The sequence below is a fragment of the Mesoplodon bidens genome, assembly GCF_964165515.1.
Source record: "Mesoplodon bidens genome assembly, chromosome: X".
Taxonomy (NCBI): Eukaryota; Metazoa; Chordata; class Mammalia; order Artiodactyla; family Ziphiidae; genus Mesoplodon; species Mesoplodon bidens.
This window is the reverse complement of record NC_138163.1, coordinates 89,390,571-89,409,828: the sequence shown is the minus strand read 5'-3', so window position 1 is coordinate 89,409,828 and position 19,258 is coordinate 89,390,571. Positions and strand designations below refer to the sequence as shown.

At 40.3% G+C, this 19,258-nt stretch overlaps 1 protein-coding gene across 8 annotated transcripts in view; it reads right to left on the bottom strand.

Annotated features, from left to right (window-relative positions):
• Window positions 1-19,258, bottom strand: part of ARHGEF9 (Cdc42 guanine nucleotide exchange factor 9) — a 207,483-nt gene that overhangs the window by 105,274 nt on the left and 82,951 nt on the right. For 7 of the 8 annotated variants that reach the window (XM_081221593.1, XM_081221592.1, XM_081221597.1 and 4 more), the window contains one exon: window positions 2,455-2,646. In XM_081221593.1, coding sequence (XP_081077719.1) covers window positions 2,455-2,646 — 192 coding nt within the window. Of the gene's footprint in view, window positions 1-2,454; window positions 2,647-8,516; window positions 8,572-19,258 lie in introns of those variants that run through there. The other variant, XM_081221596.1, reaches the window with a different exon arrangement.

Here is a 19,258-nt window from a genome sequence, read left to right as displayed (position 1 = left end):
TGTGTTAGTTTCAGGTGTACAGCAAAGTGAATCTGTTATACATATACATATATCCACTCTTTTTCAGCTTCTTTTCCCATATAGGCCATTACAGAGTATTGAGTAGAGTTCCCTGTGCTATGCAGTAGGTCCTTATTAGTTATCTATTCTATTAGTAGTGTGTATGTGTCAATCCCAATCTTCCAATTTATCCGTCCCCTGCCTTACCCTGCAGTAACCATAAATGTATTTTGTACACCTGTAACTCTATTTCTGTTTTGTAGATAAGTTCATTTGTGTCCTTTTTTAAGATTCCACATACAAGTGATATCATATGATGTTTGTCTTTCTCTGTCTGACTTACTTCACTCAGTATGACAATCTCTAGGTCCATTCATGTTGCTATGAATGGCATTATTTCTTTTCTATGGCTGAGTAATATTCCATTTATATATGTACCATATCTTCTTTATCCATTCCTCTGTTGAGGGACATTTAGGTTGCTTCCGTGTCCTGCTATTATAAATAGTGTAAGATAGCTATCATTTTACAGCAGTGCTCCTCAAACTTTAATATGTATTGTAAGTCAAAAGTGAACCTTGTTAAAATGTAGATTTGAACTCAGGTCTGGAGTGGAATTAAAGACTCTGCATTTCCAACCAGCTCCCAGGTGATTCAGATGTTATCAGTCTAGGGCAGAACAGTTTGAGGGTAGGAGTTATGTCCAAGGCCTAGCATGGAGCAGAACGCCACTAAATGTTTGCGGAATGAATGACATATCAGTGGTTTGATGCCCAGTGCCATGTAACATATTCGAGAAGGTAATTAAAAAATATATCAACCATTTGTATGGAGGTAGGAGGAAGAGAAAAAGATAAAAGAAAGACAATGTTGGATAGGTGAATAGATGAAAAGGGAAGGAAGGAAAGGAAAACTACCTTTTCCCAAATACTTACAATATTAGATTTACTTCATTTCCTCAATAAAGTTAAGAGGTTGGTAAAATGAAGCCTACTGGACAAATCATAAAACAAAAGTTAGAGGAGTTAAGAGGCACCTTCAAGGCCAAAGGGTTAATTAGTGACTAAGTTAAGATGTGAAAGCCAGCACTCCATGTCCACAGAGCCCTTGTTCTTTCTACCCTACCTTACTGCCTTGGGGAAGGGGGAGGAGATAACCTTTAACCTGCCTGGAAGGGGTGAAAGAATGAATTTAGGTGAAGAAAGCTAAGGCCCAAAGTCCTTGGTCTTGATCTTTTCAGAGCTGCACTGTCCGATGTGGTTGCTATAAGTCATGTGTGGCTATTTAAATTAAAATGAAATAAAATTTAAAATTCCATTTCTCAGCCATACTAGCCACATCTCAAGTGCTCAACAGCCACTTGCCCAGTGGCTACTGTAATGGAGACTGCAGATACAGAACATTTTCATCACTGCAGGAAGTCCTATTAGGCAGCACTGCTCTAAAGAAACAAGAACTTTGAAAAATGTCAGAGCTATACCATTGATTACAGAGTGGGCCCTGGACCTAATCAGTAGGGCTGGAGGACAGAAAGTAGGACCTGATCTTTTATCTGGAAGAAAGGGGATAAAAAAATTCAAGGTAGAGTTTTTCACTGGGTCAAGCATAATGCTATAGTATGTGTGAGTGTGTGTGTGTGTGTGTGTGTGTGTGAGAGAGAGAGAGAGAGAGAGAGAGGTGGGGGGGGGAGAAATCCTTCTAAAAACATTATTTTCTCTCTCTCTCATTTGTTTTCTCATACAGTTTAGTAAACGGTCCTTTGAAAATGCCAACTTGTCTCTGCTGGACTCAAGGTAGTGTGAGAAAAAAAAGGTTCTCATCCTCACTCAGGTCAGAAAGATGGAAGGGATGGAGTTAGACAATGTGGAGCCACAGTCCCTGGAGGGCAGAGTGGCATAGTGGAAGACAAGTATTACCAGGGATACTTGCAAAACATAGAGATTTCCGTGTTTTATTCCAGGCTGAGAATTCACAACTTTGCATGGGGGGTGGGGTCAAAGAGGGCAGGAATCTGCATGTTTAACAAGCCAGCCCAGGGACTTTGTTGCACATTCAAGTTTGTAAACCACTGGCTTGGCAGGAAATGTGTTTTGCTGTAATGAAGTCAGGCCCTTACATGGGGTGGCAACAACTGGATCAGAAAACAAGAGGATAGGGATAGAGTTTCCAGCAGAGGGGACAGAGGGAGGCAGAGAAGCGGGGGGAGAGGGAATATGAATATGAAAGTTAGACAGACAGGTAGATAGCAAAAAGGGGAGAAAGAAACAGAGAGACTGAGAAACACCAAGGGAGGAGTCTCACCCACTGAACAGAATCTAGGAGGTCAGTCAAACTGTGTTTCCTAATATCTTGGGACTTTCATAGGTACGGCCCAGGAAGGTTGTCATTTCTTCATGGAAGTGCCCTCTACCCCACCCTGAGTGCCCTCACATGCACCATCATAGCTGGGCCTACCTCACAAATGTCCTTTAGGTGCTTGATGTAATGACGCTCGGTGCTCATGATCTCATTGATTACGTTGGCTCGCATCTGGTCCCGGTTTTGGAGTGGCCGGCCCAGACAAAGGCAGTCTGAGTTGGGGTCCAGGTGCCCATTCTGAACGTCACTGGGCCCTTCCTCCACCCCATCCTCCTGGTTCACCCAGAGCTGTAGAGGCAGGCAGAAGAAGAATAACAGGTCAGCTTCCTTCTTTGAGAAGTTTCAGCCAAGTAGAAAAAGGACAAACTAAATTCTTCAGGTATTCAGAGAACCTTCAATCAGAGCCCTCTTAAACTGAATGCCTGGCCTGGCTCTAGGGTGACTTGCTGGTCCTAGGCATGAGTCTATTCCTCTCTAGGCCTATGGTGACCTATCCATAAAATGGAGGGTGGAGAAGAGTAGGACTAAACCATCTCTACGAGTCTTCCTGGCTAGGAAGGTTTCAGAGGAGAAAAGAGTTATGGCAAGCAGAACTCATTCATGCTGGAGCATATCTAGGCAACACAGCTGTGTCAAAAAATATGTATTAAATTATACATCTTGGGAGGAGAGGCATCCAAGATAGTGACATAGGAAGATTCTTAGCTCATCTCCTACCATAGACACACCAAATCTACACCTATATAGAGAGCAATTCTTGAGGGCTGATTGAACAGCCATTCCACATAAAAGGACCAGATAGAAATGGGTAGTAAAGATGGAGACATGGTATATGTGGGAACCACACCTCTGTAGTAACAATTTGCAGTAGGGATAGATATTGCTGAGGGGCATAGGCACAGACTCACCTACCTTGGGAAACAGGAAAAACATAAAACCCAGCAGGTTAAAGAGCAGACTCACAGATTAGAAAACAAACTTATGGTTACCGGGGGGAAGCGTTGGGGAGAGGGATAGATTGGGAGTTTGGGATTGGCATGTACACAATGCTATATTTAAAATAGATAACCAACACGGACCTACTGTATAGCACAGGGAACTGTGCTCAATATTCTGTAATAACTTAAATGGGAAAAGAATTTGAAAAAGAATGTTTATGTATAACTCAATCACTTTGCTGTATACCTGAAACTAATGCAACATTGTTAATTAACTGTACTCCAACATAAAATAAAAATTAAAAAAAAATAAAATAAAGAGCATCTAGACTGTATAGTAATGAAAATCCATTTACTAACACTTGAACTTCTGCCAAATGGGCAAATAACTGCTGGAACTCCCAGGGGCAGTGCAACTAAGGAACACAAACAGAAATCTTTCTGTGCAGCTGAACAAGCCGCAGATTAAATCCCCGAGATCAGTTTGGTAAATCCTGCATCTGTGGAATACCTGAATGGACGAATGGTCCCACAAGAGACTGGTCTAGCCTTCCTAGGAGTGGACTATGGGGAAAAGTAAACTTGGGAGCTGGGCCAGGTCAGAGTGTGAGCTGGCCCCACAGTGCCCACAGCAGGTCAAGAGACCAACCTGTAGGTATTGGAGGGCCTCCGGGAGAGGAGGAGATTGGCTCTGGCTCACTGTGGGAGCAAGGACACTGACAGAGGAGGGCCCAGGAAAATATGCTTATCACTATTATTCTTTTTTGTTTGTTTCATTTTATTCAGTTGTTGGTGGTGTTGCATTTATTATTTTTTCTTTTATTTTTAATTTTAATTAAAATTTTTTAAGATATATATTTATTTTTCTATTTTTAATTTAATTTTTGTTGTATTAGAGTTTTTTTCTTGTGTTCTTTGTTTTTTATTTATTTTGATCTTTTTGTTTTATGTGTATATTTTATGTTTTTTGCATTATTTGTTTGCTCTATATTTTTATTTTTAATTTTGTGTTTTGTTAGTCTAGTCCTTACTGTTCTCATTTTTAAATTCTTTTGTTTCTTTGTTCTAGTGGTATTTTTTTGCATTTTTTCTTTATTTGTGTGTGTGTGTTGTATTGTTGTTGCTCTGCTGTAGGTTTATGGTAGTTTTTGCTATTTTTTAACATCTTTATTGGAGTATAATTGCCTTAAAATGTTGTATTAGTTTCTACTGTATAACAAAGGGAATCAGCTATATGCATACATATATCCTCATATCCCCTCCCTCTTGTGTCTCCCTCTGACACTCCCTATTCCATCACCGTAGGTGGTCACAAATCACAGAGCAGATCACCCTGTGCTATGTGGTGGCTTCCCAGTAACTATCAATTTTACATTTGGTAGCATATATATGTCAGTGCTACCCTCTCACTTCGTCCCAGTTTACCTTTCCCACTCCCTCTGTCCTCAAGTCCATTCTCTGTGCCTGAGTCTTTATTCCTGTCCTGCCCCTAGGTTTATCAGAATCATTTTTTTAACCCATACAGATGTGTTAGCATATGGTATTTGTTTTTCTCTTTCTGACTTACTTCACTCTGTATGACAGATGCTAGGTCCATCCACCTCACTGCAAATAACTCAATTTCGTTTCTTTTTATGGCTGAGTAATATTCCATTGTATATATGTGCCACATCTTCTTTATCCATTCATCTGTTGATGGACACTTAGGTTGCTTCCATGTCCTGGCTATTGTAAATAGAGCTGCAATGAACATTGTGGTACATGACTCTTTTCGAATTATGGTTTTCTCACAGTATATGCCCAGTAGTGGGATTGCTGGGTCATATGGTAGTTCTATTTTTATTTTTTCAAGGAACCTCCATACTGTTCTCCATAGTCACTGTATCAATTTACATTCCCACCAACAGAGCAAGAGGGTTCCCTTTTCTCCACACCCTCTCCAGCATTTATTGTTTGGATTTTTTGATGATGGTCATTCTGACAGGTGTGAGGTGATACCACATTGTAGTTTTGATTTGTATTTCTCTAATGATTAATGATGTTGAGCATTCTTTCATGTATTTGTTGGTAATCTGTATATCTTCTTTGGAGAAATGTCTATTAAGGTCTTCTGCCCATTTTTGGATGGGGTTGTTTTATTGATACTGAGTGGGATGAGCTGCTTGTATATTTTAGAGATTAACCCTTTGTCAGTTGCTTCCTTTGCAACTATTTTCTCCCATTCTAAGGGTTGTCTTTTTGTCTTGTTCATGGTTTCCTTTGCTGTGCAAAAGCTTTTAAGTTTCACTAGGTCCAATTTGCTTATTTTTGTTTCTATTTCCATTTCTCTAGGAGGTGGGGTGGGTCAAAGAGTCTCTTGCTGTAATTTATGTCATAGAGTGTTCTGCCTATGTTTTCCTCTAAGAGTTTGATAGTGTCTGGCCTTACATTTAGGTCTTTAATCCACTTTGAGTTTATTTTTGTGTATGGTGCTCGGAAGTGTTCTAATTTCATTCTTTTACATGTAGTTCTCCAGTTTCCCAGGGCCACTTAAGGAAGAGGCTGTCTTCTTTACATTGTATATTCTTGCCCCCTTTATCAAAGATAAGGTGACAATATGTGTGTGGGTTTATCTCTGGGCTTTCTATCCTGTTCCATTTATCTATATTTCTATTTTTTGTGTCAGTACCATACTGTCTTGATTACCATAGCTTTGTAGTATAGTCTGAAGTCAGGGAGCTTGATACCTCCAGCTCCATTTTTCTTTCTCAAGATTGCTTTTGCTATTCGGGGTCTTTTGTGTTTCCATACAAATTGTAAAATTTTGGTTCCTAGTTCTGTGAAAAATGTCATTCGTAGTTCGATATAGATTGCATTGAACCTGTAGATTGCTTTAGGTAGTACAGCCATTTTCACAATGTTGATTCTTCCAGTGCAAGAATATGGTATATCTATCCAACTGTTTGTATCATCTTTAATTTCTTTCATCAGTTTCTTACACTTTTCTTCGTATAGGCCATTTGTCTCCTTAGGTAGGTTTATTCCTAGGTATTTTATTCTTTTTGTTGCAGTGGTAAATTGGAGTGTTGTTTTTGTTTTGTTTTTTGTGTGTTTTTGTGTTTTTTTGCAGTACATGGGCCTCTCACTGCTGTGGCCTCTCCTGTTGCGGAGCACAGGCTCTGGAGGCGCAGGCTCAGTGGCCATGGCTCATAGGCCCAGCCGCTCCACGGCATGTAGGATCTTCCTGGACCGGGGCACAAACCCATGTCCCCTGCATTGGCAGGCGGACTCTCAACCACTGCACCACCAGGGGAGTCCTGGAGTGTTTTCTTAATTTCTCTTTCAGATTTTTTGTCATTACTGTATAGGAATGCAGGAGACTTCTGTGCATTAATTTCATATCCTGCTACTTTACCAAATTCATTGATTAGTTCTCGCAGTTTTCTGGTAGCATCCTTAATATTCTCTAGGTATAGTATCATGCCATCTGCAAACAGTGATGGTTTTACTTCTTCTTTTACGATTTGGATTCATTTTATTCCTTTTTCTTCTCTGATGGCAGTGCCTAAAGCTTCAAAAACTATGGTGAATAATAGTGGTGAGAGTGGGCAACCTTGTCTTGTTCCTGATCTTAGGGGAAATGGTTTCAGTTTTTCACCATTGAGAAAGTTGTTTGCTGTGGGTTTGTCATATATAGCCTTTATTATGTTGAGGAGGTTCCGTCCATGCCCACATTTTGGAGAGTTTTTATCATAAGTGGGTGTTGATTTGAATATTGTTGAAAGTTTTTTCTACATTTATTGAGATTATCACATGGATTTATTTTTCAATTTGTTAATACGCTGAATCATAATGAATGATTTGCTTATATTGAAGAATCCTTGCATTCCTGGGATAAACGTCACTTGATCCAGCTGTGTGATCCTTCTAATGAGCTGTTGGATTCTGTTTGCTAATATTGTGCTGAGGATTTCTGAAGCTATGTTCATCAGGGATATTGGCCTATAGTTTTCTTTCTTTGTGACATCTTTGTCTGGTTTTGGTATCAGGGTGATGGTGGCCTCATAGAATGAGTTTGGGAGGGTTCCTCCCTCTGCTATATTTTACAAGAGTTTGAGAAGGATAGGTGTTAGCTCTTCCCTAAATATTTGATAGAATTCACCTGTGAAGCCATCTGGTCTTGGGCTTTTGTTTGTTGGAAGATTTTTACTCACAGTTTCAGTTTCAGTGCTTGTGATTAGCATGTTCATATTTTCTATTTTTCCTGGTTCAGTCTCGGAAGGTATTACTTTTCTAAGAATTTTTCCATTTCTTCCAGGTTTTTCATTTTATTTGCATATAGTTTCATGTAGTAATCTCATGATCCTTTGTATTTCTGCAGTGTCAGTTTTTCCTTCATTTTCATTTCTAATTATGTTGATTTGAGTCTTCTTTTTTGTGTGTGATGAGTCTGGCTATAGGTTTATGAATTCTTTTTTCCCAAAGAATCAGCTTTACTTTTACAGATTTTTGCTATTCTTCCTTTCATTTCTTTTTATTTCTGATCTGATCTTTATGATTTCTTTCCTTCTGCAAACTTCGTTTTTTTAATTTTTGTTCTTCTTTCTCTAATGGCTTTACATGTAAGTTTGGGCTGTTTATTTGAGATTTTTCTTGTTTCTTGAGTTGAGATTTTATTGCTATAAACTTCCCTATGGAACTGTTTTGCTACATCCCGCAAGTTTTGTGTCATCATGTTTTCATTGTCATTTGTTTCTGGGTATGTGTTGATTTCCTCTTTGATTTCTTCAGTGATCTCTTGGTTATTTAGTAGTGTATTTTTAGCCTCCATGTGTTTGTAATTTTTACAGATTTCTTTCCTGAAGTTAATATCTAGTCTCATAGAGTTGTGGTCCATAGCATACTTGATAAAATTCAAATTTTCTTAAATTAACCAAGGCTTGATTTGTGACCCAATATATGATCTATTATGGAGAATATTCCATGAGCACTTGACAAGAAAGTGTATTCTGTAATTTTTGTATGGAATGTCCTATAAATATCAATTAAGTCCATCTGGTCTAACAGGTCATTTAAAGCTTCTGTTTCCTTATTTATTTTCATTTTGGATGATCTGTCCATTGGTGAAAGTGGGGTTAAAATGCCCCACTATTTTTGTGTTACTGTTGATTTCCCCTTTTTGGCTGTTAGCATTTGCCCTATGTATTGAGGTACTCCTATGTTCAGTACATAAATATTTACAATGGTTATATCTTCTTCTTGGATTGATCCCTTGATCATTATGTAGTGTCCTTCTTTGTCTAATAGTCTTTATTTTAAAGTCTATTTTGTCTGATATGAGAATTGCTACTCCAGCTTTCTTTTGATTTTCATTTGCATGGAATATCTTTTTCTATCCCCTCACCAAGTGGTATTACATGGGGCCAGGAGGTTACTGGTGGTCCAGTGACGTGCACTCGGCTCCCCACATCACAGGTTCAGGCCCAACACCATGCTGGAGCACCAAGACCCTGCCAGCCACACGGCTCAGAAGAAAAGGAAGAAAAACAAACAAACAGATATAATCCCGAACCACATAGTAATAGAAATACTAAACAGACAAAATCACACAAAGAAACATACAGACACAGAATAACTTCAAGATGGTGGAAGACTAAGACGTGGAAATCACCTTCCTCCCAAAAATACATCAGAAATAAATCTCCATGTGGAATAACTCCTACAGAACACCTACTGAACACTGGCAGAAGTCCTCAGACTTTGCAAAATGCAAGAAACTCCTCACATACCTAGGTAGGGGAAAAGAAAAATGAAAAAAGAGACAAAAGAATATGGATGGGACCAGGACCTCTGGGAAGGAGCTTGAAGGAGGAAAAGTTTCCACACACTAGGAAGCCCCATCCCTGGCTGAGAATGGGGCTGGGTGGGGGAAGGGGAACTCTGAAGCCATGGAGGGGAGCTCAGCAACAGGGGTGAAGAGGGTAAATTGGAGAGATTCCTGCACAAATGATCCCTGGTGACCTGCACTCACAAGCCTAAGAGGCTTGTCTGCTCACCCGCCAGGGTGGGTTGGGGCTGGGAGCTGAGGCTCGGGCTTTGGAGGTCAGATCCCAGGGTAGTACTGAGGTTGGCTGCATGAATACAGCCTGAAGGGGGCTGGTGCACCACAGTAGGCCAGGAGGGTGTCCAGGGAAAAGTACGGAACTGCCAAAGATGCAAGGGACCATTGTTTTGGGGGGCGCAAGGAGAGAGGATTCAGAGCACCACCTAAACCAGCTACAGAGTCAGGCACGTGCCATGGCTATCAGTGTGGACACCAGAGATGGGCATGAAATGACAAGGCTGCTGCTGCAGTCACCTAGAATCCTGTGTGCAAGCACAGGTCACTATCCACAGTTCCCCTTCCAGGAGCCTGTGCAGCCCACCACTGCCAGAGTCCCATGATCCAGGGACGATTTCCCCAGAAGAGCATAGAGCGTGAATTGTCATGCCAGCCTCTGATGCCACAGACCTGCACCGAATTTTGTACACCTCCCTCCCATGGCCTGAGTGAGTCACACCCCCTAATCAGCTACTACTTTAACCCCATCCTATCTGTGTGGGGAACAGACTCCTCAGGTGACCTGTGTGCAGAGGCAGGACGTAATCCATAGCTGAACCCCAGGAGCTATGCTAACAAAGAAGAGAAAGGGAAATCTACCCCAGACGCCTTTGGAGCAGTGGATTAAAACTCCACAATCGGGGCTTCCCTGGTGGCGCAGTGGTTGAGAGTCCGCCTGCTGATGCAGGGGACACGGGTTCATGCCCCAGTCCGGGAAGATCCCACATGCCGTGGAGTGGCTGGGCCCGTGAGCCATGGCTGCTGAGCCTGTGCGTCCGGAGCCTGTGCTCCGCAGGGGGAGAGGCCACAACAGTGAGAGGCCCACGTAATGCAAAAAAAAAAAAAACTCCTCAATCACCTTGATGTACCCTGCATCTGTGAAATAACTGAACAGACAATGAATCATCCCAAAATTGAGGCAGTGGACATGGGAAGCAACTGTAGACCTGGGGTTTGCTTTCTCCATCTAATTTGTTTCTGTCTTTATGTTTATTTTAGTTTAGTATTTAGAGTTTATTATCATTGGTAGACTGGTTTCTTGATTTGGTTGCTCTCTTCCTTTTTTTAATATATATATTTTTTATTTTTTCTATTTTTGGGAGTGTGTAGGTGTATGCTTCTTCATGTGATTTTGTCTGTATAGCTTTGTTTTACCATTTGTCCTAGTTTCTGTCTGAAGTTTTTTTTTTTACATATTTTAGCACTTGTTATCATTGGTGGATTTGTTTTATTGTTTGGTTGTTCTTTCTTTTTTTAATATATTTTTTTATTTTAATAACTTTATTTTACTTCTTTCTTTCTTTCTTTCTTTTCTTTTTTTCTTTCCTTTTATCTCACATTACTTCTGAGCCATGTGGCTGACAGGGTATTGGTGGTCTGACCGGGTATCAGGCCTGTGCCTCTGAGGTGGGACAGCCGAGTTCAGGACACTGGTCCACCAGAGACCTCCCAGCTCCACATAATATCAAACAGCGAAGTCTCTCCCAAAGATATCCATCTCAACGCTAAGACCCCATTCCACTCAATAACCAGCAAGCTACAGGGCTGGACACCCTATGCCAAACAACTAGTAAGCAGGAACACAATACCACCCATTAGCAGAGAAGCTACCTAAAATCATAATAAGATCAGAGACACCAAAACACAACACGGGATGTGGTCCTACCCACGAGAAAGACAAGATCCAGCCTCATCCACCAGAACACAGGCACCAGGCCCCTCCAACAGGAAGCCTACATAACACACTGAAGCAACCTTAGCCACTGGGGGCAGACACCCAAAACAATGGTGATTATGAACCTGCAGCCTGAAAAAGGAGACCCCAAACACAGTAAGTTAAGGAAAATGAGAAGCCAGAGGAACACACAGCAGATGAAGGACCAAGGTAAAAACCCACCAGACCAAACAAATGAAGGGAAAATAGGCAGTCTACCTGAAAAAGAATTCAGGGTAATCACAGTAAAAATGGTGCAAAATCTTGGAAATAGAATGGCAAAAATATAAGAAATGTTTAACGAGAACCTAGAAGAAATAAAGACCAAACAAACAAGGATGAACAACACAATAAAATAAATTAAAAATCCACTAGAAAGAATCAATAGCAGAATAACTGAGGCAGAAGAATGGATAAGTGACACTGAAGATAAAATAGTGGAAATATACACTGCAGAACAGAAAAAAGAAAAAAGAATGAAAAGAATTGAGGACAGTCTCAGAGACCCCTGGGACAATATGAAATGCACAAACTAGCGAATTATAGGGGTCCCAGAGGAAGAAGAGGAAAAGAAAGGGTCTGAGAAAATATTAGAAGAGATTATTGTTGAAAACTTCCCTAATATGGGAAGGAAATAATTAATCAAGTCCAGGAAGCACAAAGAGTCGCATACAGGATAAATTCAAGAAGCAACACGCCAAGACACATATTAATCAAAGAATCAAAAATTAAATACAAAGAAAAAATATGAAAAGCAGCAAGGGAAAAACAACAAATAACATACAATGGAATCTCCAAAAGGTTAAAAGCTGATCTTTCAGCAAAAGCTCTGCAAGCCAGAAGGGAGTGGTAGGACATATTTAAAGTGATGAAATAGAAAAAACTTACAACCAAGATTACTCTGCCCACCAAGGATCTCATTCAGATTTGATGGAGAAATTAAAATATTTACAAACAAGCAAAAGCTAAGAGAATTCAGCACCACCAAACCAGCTTTACAACAAATGTTAAAGGAACTTCTGTAGGCAGGAAACGCAAGGAAAGGAAAAGACCTACAATAACAAACCCAAAACAATTAAGAAAATGGTAATAGGAACAATCATATTGATAACAACCTTAAATGTAAATCAATGAAATGCTCCAACAAAAAGACAAAGACTGGCTGAATGGATACAAAAACAACACCTGCATATACACTGTCTATAAGAGACCCACTTCCGACCTAGGGACACATACATACTGAAACTGAGGTGATGGAAAAAGATATTCCATGCAAATGGAAATCAGAAGAAAGCAGGTGTAGCAATTCTCATATCAGACAAAATAGACTTTAAAATACAGTCTATTTCAAGAGACAAAGAAGGACACTACATAATGATAAGGACACTACATAATAAGGACACTACATAATTCCCAAAAGGGGGAAATGAACAGTAACACAATAATAGTCGGAGATTTTAACACCCACTTTCACCAATGGACAGATCATACATAATGAAAATAAATAAGGAAATACAAGCTTTAAATGTTACATTAAACATGCTGGAATTAAGTGGTATTTATAGGACATTCCTTCCAAAAACAACAGAATGCACTTTCTCCTCAAGTGCACATGGAACATTCTGCAGGATAGATCATATCTTGGGTCAGAAAACAAGCCTTGGTAAATTTAAAAAATACTGAAATCTTATCCAGTATCATTTCTGACCACAGTGTTATGAGACTCGATATCAATTACAGGAAAAAATTTGTAAAAAATACAAATACATGGAGGCTAAACAATACACTACTTAATACCTAAGAGATCACAGAAGAAATCAAAGAGGATATCAAAAAATACCTAGAAACAAATGACAATGAAAACACAACGACCCAAAACGTATGGGATGCAGCAAAAGAAGTTCTAAGCGGGATGTTTATAGCAATACAATCCTACCTCAGGAAACAAGAAACATCTCAGATAAACAACCTAACCTTCACCTAAAGCAATTAGAGAAAGTAGAACAAGAACAAACCAAAGTTAGCAGATGGAAAGAAATCATAAAGATCAGATTAGAAATAAATGAGAGAGGCTGGGGAAGATGGCAGAAGAGTAAGACATGGAGATCACCTTCCTCCCCACAGATACACCAGAAATTCATCTACACGTGGAACAACTCCTACAGAACACTTCTGAACGCTGACAGAAGAGCTCAGAACCCCCAAAAGGCAAGAAACTCCCCACGTACCTGGGTAGGGCAAAAGAAAAAAGAATAAACAGAGACAAAAGGATAGGGACGGGACCTGCACCAGTGGGAGGAAGCCGTGAAGGAGGAAAGGTTTCCACACGCTAGAAGCCCCTTCACGGACGGAGACTGCGGGTGGAGGAGGGGGAAAGCTTTGGAGCAGCGGAGGAGAGCACAGCAACAGGGGTGCAGAGGGCAAAATGGAAAGATTCCCGCACAGAGGATCAGTGCCAACTGGCACTCACCAGCCTGAGAGGATTGTCTGCTCGGCCGCCGGGGCCAGCAGGGCTGGGAGCTGAGGCTCGGGTTTCAGGTTTCCATCGGAGCACAGGGAGAAGATTGGGGCTGGCGGCGTGAACACAGCCTGAAGGGGTTAGTGCACCACGGCTAGCCGGGAGGCAGTCCGGGAAAAAGTCTGGACCTGCCTAAGAGGCAAGAGACTTTTTCTTCCCTCTTTGTTTCCCAGTGCCCGAGGAGAGGGGATTAAGAGCGCTGCTTAAAGGAGCTCCAGAGACGGGCGTGGGCCACGGCTAAAAGCACGGACCACAGAGATGGGCGTGGGATGCTGGGGCTGCTGCTGCCACCGCCAAGAAGCCTGTGTGCGAGAGCAGGTCACTGTCCATGCCCCCCTTCCAGGGAGCCAGTGCAGCCCGCCACTGCTTGGGTCCCGGGATCGAAGGACAGCTTCCCTGGGAGAGTATATGGCACGCCTTGGGCTGGTGCAAAGTCACGCTGGCCTCTTCCGCCGCAGGCTCGCCCCACACTCTGTAACCCTCCCTTCCCCCAGCCTGAGTGAGCCAGAGTCCCCGAAGCAGCTCCTCCTTTAAAACCGTCCTGTCTGAGCGAAGAACAGACACCCTCCAGCGACCTACACGCAGAGGCGGGGCCAAATCCAAAGCTGAAACCCGGGAGCTGTGAGAATAAAGAAGAGAAAAGGAAATCTCTCCCAGCAGTCTCAGGAGCAGCGGATTAAAGCTCCACAATCAATTTGATGTACCCTGCATCTGTGGAATACATGAATAGACAATGAATCATTCCAAATTGAGGAGGTGGACTTTGAGAACAAGATTTATGATATATTCCCCTTTTCCTCTTTTTACAAGGAATTATCCCAAATTGAGGAGGTGGACTTTGAGAACAAGATTTTTTATTTTTTCCCCTTTTTCTCTTGCTGGGAATATGTATGTGTATGATTCTGTGTGAGATTTTGTCTGTATAGCTTTACTTCCACCATATGTCCCAGGGTTCTATCTGTCCGTTTTTTTTAAATATTTTTAAAAAATTTTTTAATAATTATGTTTTTAATTTAATAATGCTATTATATTTTATCACACTTTATTCTATTTTACTTCATTTTCTCTTTCTCTTTTTTCCTACCTTCCTTCCTTTCTCCCTCCCTCCCTCCCTCTTTTCTTTCTTTCTTTCTTTCTTTCTTCTTCTACTAATTCTTTCTTACTAACTTTTCTCCCTTTTATTCTGAGCAAGCTGGATGAAAGGCTCTTGGTGCTGCAGCCAGGAGTCAGTGCTGTGCCTCTGAGGTGGGAGAGCCAACTTCAGGACACTGGTCCACAAGATACCTCCCAGCTCCACATACTATCAAACGGCGAAAACCTCCCAGAGATCTCCATTGCAACACCAGCACCCACCATCACTCGATGACCAGCAAGCTACAGTGCTGGTCACCCTATGCCAAGCAACTAGCAAGACAGGAACACAACCCCACCCATTAGCAGAGAAGCTGCCTAAAAGCATAATAAGGCCACAGACACCCGAAAACACACCACCAGATGTGGACCTGCCACCAGAAAGAAAAGATCGAGCTTCACCCACCAGAACACAGGCACCAGTCCCCTCCAACAGGAAGCCTACACAACTCACTGAAACAACCCTAGCCACTGGGGACAGACACCAAAAACAACGGGAACTACGAACCTGCAGCCTGCAAATAGGAGACCAGAAACACAGTAAGATAAGCGAAATGAGAAGACAGAAAACACACAGCAGGTGAAGGACCAAGATAAAAAACCACCAGACCTAACAAATGAAGAGGAAATAGGCAGTCTACCTGAAAAGAGAATTCAGAATAATGATAGTAAAGATGATCCAAAATCATGGAAATAGAATAAACAAAATGCAAGACACAGTTAACAAGGACCTAGAAAAACTAAAGATGAATCAAGCAACAATTAGAAACACAATAAATGAAATGAAAAATACTCTAGATGGGATCAATAGGAGAATAACGAAGACAGAAGAACGGATAAGTGACCTGGAAGATAAAATAGTGCAAATAACTGCTGCAGAGCAGAATAGAGAAAAAAGAATGAAAAGAACTGAGGACAGTTTAAGAGACCTCAGGGAAAACATTAAAGGCACCAACATTCGAAATATAGGGGTTGCAGAATAAGAAGAGAAAAAGAAAGGGACTGAGAAGATATTTGAGAGACAATAGTAGAAAATTTCCCTAATATGGGAAAGGAAAAAGTTAATCAAGTCCAGGAGGCACAGAGAGTCCCATACAGAATAAATCCAAAGAGAAATACGGCAAGACACATATTAATCAAACTGTCAAAATTTAACACAAAGAAAACATATTAAAAGCAGCAAGGGAAAAACAACAAATAACACACAAGGGAATCCCCATCAGGTTAACAGCTGATCTCTCAGCAGAAACTCTGCAAGCCAGAAGGGAGTGGCAGGACATAATTAAAGTGATGAAGGAGAAAACCCTGAAACCAAGATTACTCTACCCAGCAAGGATCTCATTCAGATTTGATGGAGAAGTTAAAAACTTTACAGACAAGCAAAAGCTGAGAGAGTTCAGCACCACCAAACCAGCTTTACAACAAATGCTAAAGGAACTTCTCTAGGCAAGAAACACAACAGAAAGAAAAGACCTACAATAATGAACCAAAAACAATTAAGAAAATGGGAATAGGAACATACATATCGATAATTACCTTAAACGTAAATGGACTAAATGCTCCCACCAAAAGACACAGATTGGCTGAATGGATAGAAAAACAAGACCCATATATATGCTATCTACAAGAGACCCACTTCAGATCTAGAGACACATACAGATTGAAAGTAAGGGGACGGAAAAAGATATTCCAAGCAAACGGAAATCAAAAGAAAGCTGGAGTAACAATGCTCATATCAGACAAAATAGACTTTAAAATAAAGACTATTAGAAGAGACAAAGAAGGACACTACCTAATGATCAAGGGATCGATCCAAGAAGAAGATATAACAATTGTAAATATTTATGCACCCAACAGAGGAGCACCTCAATACATAAGGCAAATACTAACAGCCATAAAAGGAGAAATTGACAGTAACACACTCATATTAGGGGACTTCAACACCCCACTTTCACCAATGGACAGATAATCCAATATGAAAATAAATAAGGGAACACAAGCTTTAAATGATACATTAAACAACATGGACTTAATTGATATTTATAGGACATTCCATCCAAAAACAACAGAATACACATTTTTCTCAAGTGCTCATGGAACATTCTCCAGGATAGATCATATCCTGGGTCACAAATCAAGCCTTGGTAAATTTAAGAAAATTGAAATTGTACCACGTAACTTTTCCGACAACTATGAGACTAGATATAAATTACAGGAAAAGATCTGTAAAAAATAAAAATACATGGAGGCTAAACAATACACTACTTAATAACGAAGTGATCACTGAAGAAATCAAAGAGCAAATTAAAAAATACCTAGAAACAAATGACAATGGAGACACGACGACCCAAAACCTATGGGATGCAGCAAAAGCAGTTCTAAGGGGGAAGTTTATAGCAATACAATCCCACCTTAAGAAACAGGAAACATCTCGAGTAAACAACCTGACCCTGCACCTAGAGCAATTAGAGAAAGAAGAACAAAAACCCCAAAGTTAGCAGAAGGAAAGGAATCATAAAGATCAGATCAGAAATAAATGAAAAAGAAATGAAGGAAACGATAGCAAAGGTCAATAAAACTAAAAGCTGGTTCTTTGAGAAGATAAAGAAAACTGATAAACCATTAGCCAGACTCATCAAGAAAAAAAGGGAGGAGACTCAAATCAATAGAATTAGAAATGAAAAAGGAGAAGTAACAACTGACAGTGCAGAAATACAAAAATCATGAGAGATTACTACAAGCAACTCTATGCCAATAAAATGGACAACCTGGAAGAAATGGACAAATTCAAGAAATGCACAACCTGCCAACACTGAATCACGAAAAAATAGAAAATATGAACAGACCAATCACAAGCACTGAAATTGAAACTGTGATAAAAAATCTTCCAACAAACAAAAGCCCAGGACCAGATGGCTTCACAGGTGAATTCTATCAAACATTTAGAGAAGAGCTAACACCTATCCTTCTCAAACTCTTCCAAAATATAGCAGAGGGAGGAGCACTCCCAAACTCATTCTATGAGGCCACCATCACCTTGATACCAAAACCACACAAGGATGTCACAAAGAAAGAAAACTACAGGCCAATATCACTGATGAACATAGATGCAAAAATCCTCAAAAAAGTGGTAGCAAACAGAATCCAACAGCACATTAAAAGGATCATACACCATGATCAAGTGGGGTTTATTGCAGGAATGCAAGGATTCTTCAATATATGCACATCAATCAATGTGATACACCATATTAACAAATTGAAGGAGAGAAACCATATGATCTTCTCAATAGATTCAGAGAAAGCTTTCGACAAAATTCAACACCCATTTATGATAAAAACCCTGCAGAAAGTAGGCATAGGGGGAACTTTCCTCAACATAATAAAGGCCATATATGACAAACCCACAGCCAACATTGTCCTCAATGGTGAAAAACTGAAACCATTTCCACTAAGATCAGGAACAAGACAAGGCTGCCCACTCTCACCACTCTTATTCAACATAGTTTTGGAAGTTTTAGCCACAGCAATCAGAGAAGAAAAGGAAATAAAAGGAATCCATATTGGAAAAGATGAAGTAAAGCTGTCACTGTTTGCAGATAACATGATACTATACATAGAGAATCCTACAGATCCTACCAGAAAACTACTAGAGCTAATGAATGAATTTTGTAAAGTAGCAGTATACAAAATTAAAGCACAGAAATCCCTGGCATTCCTGTACACTAATGATGAAAAATCTAAAAGTGAAATCAAGAAAACACTCCCATTTACCATTGCAACAAAAAGAATAAAATATCTAGGAATAAACCTACCTAAGGAGACAAAAGACCTGTATGCAGAAAATTATAAGTCACTGATGAAAGAAATTAAAGATGATACAAATAGATGGAGAGGTATACCATGCTCCTGGATTGGAAGAATCAATATTGTGAAAATGACTCTACTACCCAAAGCAAGGTACACATTCAATGCAATCCCTATCAATCTACCACTGGCATTTTTCACAGAACTAGAACAAAAAAATTCAAAATTTGTTTGGCAAAACAAAGACCCCAAATAGACAAAGCAATCTTGAGAACGAAAAGCGGAGCTGGAGGAATCAGGCTCCCTGACTTCAGACTATACTACAAAGCTACAGTAATCAAGACATTCAGGTACTGGCACAAAAACAGAAAGATGGATCAATGGAACAGAAGAGAAAGCCCTGAGATAAACCCAGACACATATGGACACCTCCTCTTTGATAAAGGAGGCAGGAATGTACAGTGGAGAAAGGACAGCCTCTTCAATAAGTGGTGCTTGGAAAACTGGACAGCTACATGTAAAAGAATGAAATTAGGTCACTCCCTAACACCATACAAAAAATAAGCTCAAAATGGATTAAAGATCTAAATGTAAGGCCAGACACTATCAAACTCTTAGAGGAAAATATAGGCAGAAGACACTGTGACATAAATCACAGCAAGATCCTTTTGGACCCACCTCCTAGAGAAATGGAAATAAAAACAAAAATAAACAAA